The sequence below is a fragment of the Hippopotamus amphibius genome, chromosome 7, assembly GCF_030028045.1.
Source record: "Hippopotamus amphibius kiboko isolate mHipAmp2 chromosome 7, mHipAmp2.hap2, whole genome shotgun sequence".
In the NCBI taxonomy this organism is placed as follows: Eukaryota; Metazoa; Chordata; class Mammalia; order Artiodactyla; family Hippopotamidae; genus Hippopotamus; species Hippopotamus amphibius.
Genome location: NC_080192.1, coordinates 90,894,183 through 90,905,613, shown reverse-complemented (window position 1 = coordinate 90,905,613; position 11,431 = coordinate 90,894,183). Strand labels below are relative to the sequence as shown.

The following is an 11,431-nucleotide window of genomic DNA, read 5'->3' as shown; positions in this document are numbered from 1 at the left end:
GGTCCCCTGTGGGTTCATTCTTTGCTATTGTCCCTTAAGACCACTGTCTCTTGAAGCCATTTGGTTTCTGTATCAAATAACCCCTCCCCTCAAACACGCAGCCTCCTTTACCAGGCCCTGCTGCTCTGAGTAATGGCAGAAACTCAACTGACAAAAGCTACCCCTACATTTCCAATAGTATTTAGGAAATGTAATACTTCCTAGGATGGCTAAATTCCTGGTGCAAATTATCTTGATGTAAATACTGCTTAGAGAAGAGGTGACCGAGAATATCCCACTGGCTTTTAACCTATACACATTTGATTGGGTCAAATCAAATGTGTGAGTAGGCCCTGCCTCTATAGAACCAAAGGGTGTTATACGTTTATCTATGTACACATATACATACACAAATATCTACCTCTCTCGACACTGTATTTCCGCTCAGGGGTGTTGCTTTCAAACTGACCTAGAGGGCAAGCAGTGTGGGCTTGCCAATTGCTCTTAGAGATGGCATTGCCAGGAAATGGCAAGTCCAAAGAAAAATAGATTGAAAGGGCCTCAGCTGTAGAGTCATAATATGCATTGCCTACAACAAACCGACCTGTCAAATTCCCTAAGGCAGCAAGCTTCTATGATCTGTACACCCTTATTAAATAATCTTATTAAATAGGAACACAAAATATACACATTTACAGTTATTAAATAGGCCACAGGACTCCTCTTCTATCTACAGCCACACTCAGAGACAGTCATGCCCTCATATTTAAACTTGTAGGTGACGACGCCCTTGTCTAAATAGAGGATGGAGATGGGCTCCAGCTTGGTGGGCACACAGCAGGCTTTGGAAGCCTTCTGGGAATTCTTGAGGTGGACCAAGGCCTGGATAATTGCATGCTTTGTGGGGGTGAGATGCTCAGCCAGGGGGTAGTTGCAAACACCACGGCATTCATAGGCTTCGTATCCAGGCGGGGCGATGATCCAAGAGTCCCAGCCAATCTCCTTGAAGTCGATGTAAAGCGGGGTCCTCTTGCAGTAGTTTCCTTTCGCGTTCCTTCTGATACGGGCAGTGGAGTCATAGATGATGTTTGACCTCATCTGCAGCAAAGCCTCTTCCCCGGGTCCGCTGGAATAACTGTCCAGTCCCAGGTTGTCCATCTCCGGAAGTTGCTCGTGGGCAATCATTTCATTCAGTTCCTCCTTCCGCTCCTTCTCACTGCTTTGGTCATCAGAAAACACGACAAGCAAAGGGACGTGCTTATTCCGGGCACTCGTGTCTATTTCCAGTTGTCCCCTGCCAGCATCCTCCATTTCCTGCTTGCTCTCAATGTGGACCTCCAGCTGGTGAGTGGATGAGCCTGACTTTTGCCAGTGCCTGATGGCATTAGTGACATCAAAAGTCTCCCACTCACTGTTGGTTCCATAGATCTCCCCTGACACCAAGACCAGCATGTTTCTTTCACCCTCATGGTCCCCTTTGCTCTCTAGTACTTCAAAAATGGTGATTTTCCGGTCCACTCCTTCATACATCATGCGATCTCTTTGCACCAGGGTGTACAACCTGAGTTCAGCCATGATGACCTCTTCATGGTGAGGGATGGACACATTGAAGACGAGAGGGTATTTTCGGAGTCCATTAAAACTGGCTGGTTGGGAAAACAGATCTGAAAGAAAAAGATATCAGATTTGGAGGATGTCGCAGAAAAAAAACACATGCTTATGTATGCAATAAGAGCGCCTGTCCATTCAGGAAGTTTGATACAGACAGAACGAGGGAAAATCAATGAAAATGAACACAGTGTTAGCATTCTCTAAGAGAAAATACTGAAGGTCAAGGGTAGAATGCTAGACTGAGTTAAGCTGCTGTGGAAAATGGCCACCTAATGAACGAGAGACAGACGTACCCAGCCTTGTTTGCGTAGCTCCTCAGTCACAGAATTATGGAACTGGGAGGGACCTTGGAGACTGTGCAGGCAAGCCCCCAATTTTTCTAACCAGTGAGGAACTATCAAACAAGACACGTGTGGTGGTTGTTTTTTTTTCTTGAAGCTTTTCAGTGATGAGGGTGTCATGGCTTTTCATATTTGTACTTGTCATGGATGGAGATCCTCACACAGTTGGGGTCTTCCTGAAAAACACCCATGTAGACCAGGGTTGGTAAACCTAGCCCACAGGCCAAATCAGGCCTGCCACCTGTTTTCGGAAATAAAGTGTTACTGGAAAACAGCTTCACCCATTCATTTCTGCACTGTGTTTGTGGCTACTGTTGCACTACAATAGCAGAGTTAGTCTCAACCAAGATCATATGGCCCACAAAACCTCAAATATTTAGTATCTGTCTGGCCCTTTACAGAAAAAGTTTACTGATCCCTGCTCTAGACAACAAAGCCTGACAAGGTCAACAAGATGGCCATAACACTAACGGGGTCACAGCAGTTGAATTTGGGGTGTGTGGTCCTCCATAAAGAAGAATGGAGAAAAATTAACCTTGAGGATAGATTGGCTGCCTTAATTTTGTACTCTTAGCACCGGGCATGGAAAGGCAGCACATGGGAATCACTTAGAATGTTTATGAAATAAAATTTTAAAGGTCCTTTAGTCTTAGAAACACATCTCCAAATATTATCATGTTGACCCCCTATCTGAGAATTTTATAGGCGTCTGAACCTCCTCTACACTTACCCGAGGCAATACCCGTCTACAAGGAATCCCTGGAGGCATCTGTCATCAATCAAAAGTTTCCACGACACCAAAGATGCCGAGGACCACCAATTGAGGGGGTCACTCTCATCTTGAGCAGCCTTTTCCCCATTGCATATCCAATTCATGATTTCAGAGAGGTCTTTTCTCCAGATGGTATTTTTTAATATTTTTCTTTAACTTGATCTTACTGTTTTCCTGCTAACTTCCTCTTTTCGTCTTGTCCTAAGCAACAGTATTCATGAAATGAGGGGTTTGAGGTGGTTGTTGTGTGGATTTTTTTTAATCCACGTTAATAAAAACATGTACTGATCTCACATGATTCACAGCTTCCTCTGAGTACCACCTAAAATCATCTCATACATTGCCAGTGAGAATTACAGGTCAATGGAATGAATTTGAACTCTCTAGCACGACTCTCAAAACTGGCTATAATGAGGTCTTCACCTCTTGATCCACTTATAGCTCCCATTCATCCCCTACAGCATGGAACATTGCAATTTATCAATTAATATTTGTTCAAAGATTAAACAAATCTTTTAAACAAAGATTAAACAAGGTCTCCTATTTAAAGTACATGGATATCTTTACTGCTTGCCAAAAAAACTCCTTTGCTTTACTGTATATTGCACTTTTGGATATATTCTTCTGACACTTGGAAAGCTCTACCCCCTCATCTCCATCTGTCTAGCTGTGACCCCTCCCTATAGGGCCCTCCCTTCTTTATCTCCCTATCTGGAAGTCCACTCCCTTCTGGATAACTTGAGTACTTACTCTCTATATGTCTCCTTGACCTTGCCATTTACATCCTTGTTTTTCAGTTGTCTTCATGAATCATCTTCCCAACTAGATTGTCATCTTACTGGCAGGTACCACAGCTTAACCTCCCTCCTATGCCTCCAATCTACCGTGATGCTTTAAACAGAGGTAGCACTTTAAAAACATTAATGAGTGGATGATTCTGGGCATCAGACCGAACTGATTTATGGGCATGACATACATCCATTAATATATCAAGTAATATGGTAGTTACCTCCGCCCCCTCATAGCAATGGAGGAAATTTGACTCCCCTTGGACAGGAAACATGAGAAGACCAAGAATAGGGGAATATACTGGTTGTCCCATCCATTAGAAAAATGCACAATACAAACTCACTGTAGTGGGAGGAAGGGTTTACAAAGGAGCACAAGGAAACTTTTGGTGGTAATGAATATGTTCACTGTCTTGATGGTGGCGACGGTTCCAGTGGATGTTTACATATGTCAAAACCTATCAAATTAGACATTTGAAATATGTGAAGTTTATTGTTTATGTCAATTATACTTCAATAAAGCTGCTATAAAAAATAAGTTCACTGTGCATGTACAAATATAGTAATAATGGAGGTGTTACATTTCAGGCAAGGGAACTGGTGTTTGTTGAGCAAGTTTTACGTGCCAGCTGTTCAGCAAATTGTTTTATTTAGTTCTTACAATAACCCTATGATACTGGTATTGGTATTCTCTTCATTTGATTCTGGAAGAAATCAAGACTCAATGCAGAGAACTGACTTTCCCAAGATCAAAGCAGTGGTAGGAAATAAAGTCATGCTTTCCCACCTTGGAAGCACACTTGCACTTGTTTTCCCCACTTAGTTAGATTTGGAGGAGGTTTGGTTTGGTTTGGTTTGGTTGGTCTTTGTCTCTTAGGGAGTTGCACTGAGCAAACACAGAGAATCAAAGAAAGACAATAAAAGCCAACAGGGTGAGCACAGTGCAGGATTCATGACCTTGGGCTGTGCATTTTCACCCGAGGACTGGCAGAGGTGCGGGCAGCTGGGCTGTCCACCGAGAGGTTTGCTCTTATCCTCACTGATCTTCAGCAATAAGAAGCTCTGAAAACTCTACTTCCTGACCTGGACCATCCAAATCCTCCACAGGAGAAGTGAGAACTGAAAAACTCCTGCTTTCCTCAGGGACGTGAATATTTTCCCACCCACACCCTGAGCCAGCCGCCCAGGGATCAGCACTCAGAAACATCAGGAAGCCTTCCCAGGGAAGGAGGCTGTTTATTTTCAATTCAGACTGACCCCAAAAGGAATCTGTAATTTCAGCTTGTGGTTTCCATTATGTTACTAAATGTTACTACGTCACATTTCCAATACGTTACTAAATATTTGAAATTTTGGCACTCACCTAAGTTTTTAAGGCAAATAGTATCTCCAGGACTGAGCAATACCTATTTAACATTTCCTCCAATGTCTAGAATTTAAGGCACTCATTAGTAACAACTGACATTTGTTCAGTACTTCATAGCAAATGTAGTACTTTCTTACCTATAACCTCTTTGAAATCGCTCAGTTGTGTTATGTAGGTATATTATCCCCAATTTGTTGATGAGGAAATTGGAATTCAGAGAAATTAAGCTAATCATGCACATCGACTAAGTCAGCCCTGTCTCAAAAATCCAAATCCTGAGCTATTGTTTTGCCACTACCTTTTTGCTTTCAAGAATATTTGGCAAACATCTCTCCAAACCCTCTTTTGTAACTGATTAATGACTATAAAAGCATAATTGGTAAATATGAAAAAATTAGGTTTTTTGGACCCACAGCTTTTACCATGGATATTAGAAGAAAAAATTTTTGTGATTGCTGGCACCATATTAAATAAAGGATTAACTTGCTAGGTCATTAGATTTAGTAACGAATAAAGATCTGGGGGGAGAAACACACTTTCCCCACTGATATTTAAAGCTTGTACATTGTTCTTCATAAAGATACAGAATAAGCTGGATCATTAATTGGGCCATACACACATCCTGGAAACTATAAACAGTGCTTCAAGGATATACACCTCACATCAAACAAAACAAAACTTCAGGGAGAATCTCTAAAACATGTTCCCATCCTGTTTGAACATTTCTCTCTTTTTTTTTTAACATTTCTTAAATAAGATCACAAAATGGAAACTCACCCAAAGTTTGAGCAAAACACAAACCATAACTTTCTGTATTTTATCTATTTTCATCATTTTCATTCTAAGTAGAAGCTGACAAATTTTGCAGTCAATTAAAAGTCAAATGGAACTGAGGCCTATCTGGAAAATGACAGACAAAGGTATAGTGGTAGACCAACATTAATATTTTTTATTACCTGCTGTTCAAACTGAAAATTTTCAAAGACCCAATTTTGATGTCAAAATGGTAGCCACTTTGTGGCATTGGATTAAAAGATATTCTTTAATACCTTTTAATACTATTTGGAAAATGACCATAGAAACAGTATAGACCAAAATGTGCTTGTTTTGTGGTATCTGTGTACACACACCCTTCCATACATGTTTTCAGCCTTATCAATATCACACGCATTGTAAATTTACTCACCGCTTCTAAAAACTTGAAGCCAAATTCGATCAGTAAAAGCTCCACTTACCTTCATTCTTGAAACTCCTAATGATGTTGGCAGATGGCATGGAGGTCCGATCTGTCGCAAATTTGTTGTAGAGTTCCAGCATGTACTCTGGTGGGTCAACCTTGGCTGAATCTTGCATGGGGATGTCCGACAGGTTCAATGTCTTGAGAAACTCTTTCTTCATGCTCTGTAGCAATGTGTTGAAGTCGACACCATCTTGCTCAGAGAAGACATCATCAAAGAGGGGCATATCTTCTTCCAGAGGCGACTGCTCCAGGCTCATGATGGGGCTGCCAGAAACCAAGTGAGCCACCAGGCAGGAGAGAGCGCACAGCTGCAGGGCCAGGGAACCCATGACTCTGCTCCAGCCCCCAGGCCAACCCAGGAAGGTTTAGCGCTCCTGGGCTCTAAGTGGCAGTTTTATCTTGCGGAGAGTAAATGTCTCGTGTCATTGGAGACAAGTTTGGAAACTTCCCCTCTCTCTCCCTCCTCCTACCACTCTTCCTCTCCCCCACCCAAAATCAGGTTGCAGTAATTGGATAACAAAATCCCCCATAGGGGCCTATCCTTTCTTATCTCCCTAGTGTAAACTTGTGCACCAGATTTTGTTTCTATCTTGCAATCCTTTTTTCTTTTAATGAGCATTTTGTAAACATTTCCACATTCTGACACTGGCTGGGAGATAGGACAATTTTCTCCTTACAAAGGCTCTGCTTCTCCTCCTTTTAATTCACTTCCTTTTGGCAGGAATGCCTAAATTCTGCTTTTACGTAGTTCAGTTTCACACATGCATGTAACAGACATTAAGAATCAACATAATACACATCAATGGTGATGTGTATTAATGCAAGTGATGGGGCTTTCATCCTCCCATAAACGTTTCTGAAGAAAGACCAAATCTCCAACATCTCCAGGTTAAGTTAATAGATATAAATGAACTTATATGAATCTTTAGAAGCTGACATTATTAGAAACAGGAAAGTATAAACTTCGTGGGGAATAGCCTTTTGGGTACAGATTTGATCTGGCTACAATGGCTTTTGAAAAATAGGGCAAGTGCTTCATTGTTACAGCAACTAAAATTTATTAGGTGCTTTCCTACGAACCGGCATTGTCCTAAGTGCTTTGCATATATCACCGAATGTGCTTCCTATAATAACCCTATTATTATCCCCATGGCATATACGGGTCACTAAGATTCAATAAGCTGCCAGAGGTCACACAGCTACAAAGTGATAGAGCCAGGATTTGAATCCAGGCAGTCTGACTCTTATGAAACAAGAAAACAATCAGACCTTTTAACCAGGGTTCTCCTAGCCTGGGGCACGAGGCGGTTTAGCCAGGCTAACTGAGCTCCAGCCCAGCCCAGCCCCAGGGAGTCCACAGTCACGAGAAGGCAGGCGACAGTTTGCAGCTGGATGTGGAGCTCAGGTCCTTCACGTTTGTGATGAGTTATTAAAACGACCACAATCTCTGCAATCTCTGTCAAATCCATCTTTATGGTTGAATCACATTGACCATTAAATGGTTTCGGTAAAAGGTGAAAAATGCCAGATGCCTTGGTCTGAAAAAGAGTGGTGGAATTGACTGTGTGTCTGCTGTAGGGAAAGACAAATCAAGGTCATCTCACTTTTCAACCCTAATTAGCAGAGGTAACAGCATGGTGTGGTCAAGATGGTTCTGTGGACAACTGCAGCGGTTCTCTTCCCGCTGAGGCATTGGGACTGGTGTCTCTCTGACCTGTTCACTGCACGGCCTGGTGCTGTGTTCAGAGTGCTGTGTCTATATATTTGGTGCGCTGGAATATTCTCTTAGTTTCTGAGCTAAATTTTCCTACGTTTACCCCAATAGGATAACTACAGTAGCTCCCCTTTCCTTTTTTCCTCTAGGCTCCCTAAGGATTATGGTCACCTTCTGATTCTTCCTCCTCCTAAATGCAAGGTTTTACAGCAATATTTTTGAACTACTGGAGAAAGAGCTGCATTTTGAGGGGGGAAAAATCCTCCACAAAGTTGTTTATTTGTTTAATAGCTGTGGATTTGATTCAATGCTCTATTTCAGTGAAAGTTTCTGCTCCTACATTAAAAAGACAATTGTAGACTGAAAATAGATTATATCCTGAACAGGTCCACAAGTGAGTGAGTCCAAGGGCCATAAGCCATCCTACAGGCTTTACCGGAGGTTCCTGACAGTATACCAGCAGGGCCCATGAATCACACCCTGCATCGAAGCAAGCACCCGTTTATCTTCACACACACACACAGATGTCAACGCACACTCCAAAACTCTGAATGGCAGGCATGTGCGTGTAACTGCCACAAGACAGCAGAGTAAGTGGCGGTACTTATAAGCCGGGCGCGCTGGCTTCAGAGGTCAGGAGGAGAGACAGGCACCCCGCCTTGCAGAGTTCTGGTTCTGTGCATACTCAGGGCTAAGATGTGCAACCGTGATTTCGCTGGCTTTCCTGTACTCAGTGTTAGAGTAACGATGGGGTTAAATATTTGGACCAGTTTCCCCATCACAAATGTGTATCTTTTTGGTTGATTTAAAGATAGAATTTAAAGATAAAATTTAAAGATAGAATATAACCACATATCAATGCCTGTGACTTCTTGAAATGCAAGGTCCCTATGTTCCTCACCTGTGCTGAGCGAACAAGGCAGGAGATTGGACTTCAGGCATGAAGAAAGGGAACACAACTTCCTCCCTCTTCTAGGTCGGGGACATCTTACATTTTAGCTGCAGAGTCTCTTTGTTCTCATGATTTTCTCTAGCTTTTCCTGATGACTCTCCTCGACTCTAAAAAGTCCAAATAGTTCCACATTTCTTCTTCGTTTGATTCTTGTAGACATAATCTATTCTATTACTTTATGGGTATGACAATAAAAATGTTTAGTCAGCTATATAACAGGTCCCAGCCAATTAAAGAGATCCCAGGGGCCCTAAGCTTCACCTCTTAAGCTCTGGATCCTGGGGAGATTGGGCTGGGATTCTGGGGGGGTTGGTTTGGGCAGCAGCTATTTACCAACCTATATGGAATTATTCTGATATTCAGCATGACATAGCACTGCCGCACTATGTATAAGAGGTGAATCTAAGTACCACCGAAAATTCCTCAGCCAGAGCTGCATATGCTATATGCTGTTAGAATTTCCAAGCTCGACATGAGGATGACAGCTTGCTCTGATCATTTCCTCACCTGCTATGAAATCTGCTCTCTGGCTGCGTTCTTTCTCCAGCCCAGATCTTGCCCACTGTTCCTAGACTTAGGAAACCATCCGGGGGGGGGGGGGGGGGTGGCTTCGTCCCTGGGGTGGGTCTTTTCTCCTTTCATGTGGTCCGCCCAGCATCTCCTTCTAGGATTAGCAGCTGTCTTGACAGTGGCATTTCTCATCAACACCATAGGCCAGAGTCCACATTCTCAGTAGGAGAAGTGTTCCCTTGCCTCTACTGACCCCTCAGCATTTAGGTTGCTGTTGACCCCAGGCTTACCTGTGTGCCAAGTGCTTCTCATGCCCTGACACACGGGGGCCACATCCTCAACGCAACTTCTCCAATGCAGGTGATTTCAATAGTCCCTTCGCTCTTTCCTTCAATAACCTTCCACATGATCCCTTCACTCTCCAATAAAGCCCAGAGTGTGAATCATCATCAATAATTGTAAACAATTTTTTAAAAATCAGGCCTTTGTAATAGTCTTTCATTCAACAATTTCTTGTGGGTACCTACTACACATCAGGTCTGGTCCAAAAACAAAACCTGAAGAAAACTGACCAAACTCCTGACCTCAGGGAGTTTACTTTTCAATTGGAGGGAGAGACAATAAACAAATAACAAATAAAGCAAAGTGCCTGTTGAGTGGTGATAAGTACAGCGGGGAAAACAAACCAAAGCAGGGGGATAGGACATGCCAAGGGGGAGGGGGGTGGACGGGAGGGAGTCAGTCACAGAGGCCCATGGAGGCCCACAGAGTAAGGACCCTGCAGGCAGAGGGAACAGCCCATGCAAAGACTCTGAAGAAACAGCATGCTTGGGAGGCTTAAGGTGGTTATAGGAAGTCAAGCAAGGGGGAGCGTTACAGTAGATGAGGGCCGAGAGCAAGGGGGCTGGACCAATGAGAAGGGCATGGATCTTTTTCTTTTTTTCTTTTTCTTCTTTTTTGGAATCATACTATACAAATACACAATATGCCTCTTGTTTTTATTTTTCACTGAACATTTCATCTTAAGGGTTTTTCTTGTGGCCACATAGTCTTTACGACCATTAATTATAATAATTGCTGAATTCCACTGCATAGAATTCTCATAAACTTATAAGAGGATTTTTAAAGTAGTAAAGGGAAATCTACAATTCTATTGAAATGTAAAGACATTAGATATTTAGATTTCAAATACACCTGCCAACATATTCTAAGATTGAGAGCAGTTGTTCGTATATTTGCTTACTTGGAATGTAGGTCCAAGAAAAATGCAAAGTGCCTAAATAACATTTTTTCTCCATAGAATACCACCAATCTCAGAAATACTTGGAGATTGTCTGTGCTACATTGCCTCTTGCCTGGATTGTGGTAACGGGCTACCAGCTGCTTCTGCCCTCAATTCCCAACAGTCTGTTCTCAACATGACAGCCAGATGCTGATATGATGTCGGATCACCACTCCTTTCCTCACTCAGAGAAAAAGACAAAGCTGTGCAAAAGCTCTCATACCCTGCATTGCCTCTTGGACATCATTGCCACTTGCTCGCTCTTCTCCAGCCCCTTGCTATGCCTTAAACACCCCAGGCATTCTCCCATCTCAGGGCCTTTGCTTCAACTGCTCCCTCCACCTGAAACAGCCTTTCCCCGATAATCCACATGGTCACTCTCTCACCCTATTCAAGTCTTTGCTCAGAAGTAACCTCCTCCAGGGACTTCCCTGGTGGTGCAGTGGTTAAGAATTCACCTGCCAGTGCAGGGGACAAGAGTTTGAGCCCTGGTCCAGGAAGATCCCACACACCACAGAGCAACTAAGCCCATGCACCACAACTACTGAGGCTGCGCTCTAGAGCCCGTGCTCCACAGCAAGAGAAGCCACCGCAATGAGAAGCCTGTGCACTGCAACAAAGAGTAGCCCCCATTCGCCCCAACTAGAGAAAGCCCGCACGCAACAACGAAGACCCAACACAGCCAAAAAATAATAAAAAAATTGAAAAAATTTAATTGAAAAAATTTAATGCCCTCCCAACATAAGATACAATTTATTACTATAGTATGCTCACTGTTTGCCGTCCATCTCTTGCTGCCATCCACTCCTCACTCCCAAATAGAAGACATGCTTCAGAATGGCATGAATCCTACTTATGTTCCCTGATATATAAGTG

The 11,431-nt window shown here is 42.9% G+C and overlaps 1 protein-coding gene across 1 annotated transcript; it reads right to left on the bottom strand.

Moving 5' to 3' along the window:
- Positions 1–705: 705 nt before the first annotated feature.
- Positions 706–6,426, bottom strand: BMP10 (bone morphogenetic protein 10). Its single transcript, XM_057743510.1, has 2 exons — positions 6,093–6,426; positions 706–1,643 (listed from the first exon to the last, which is right to left on the bottom strand). Exons 1-2 carry the CDS (start codon positions 6,424–6,426, stop codon positions 706–708), a joined length of 1,272 nt encoding a protein of 423 aa, XP_057599493.1.
- Positions 6,427–11,431: the final 5,005 nt, after the last annotated feature.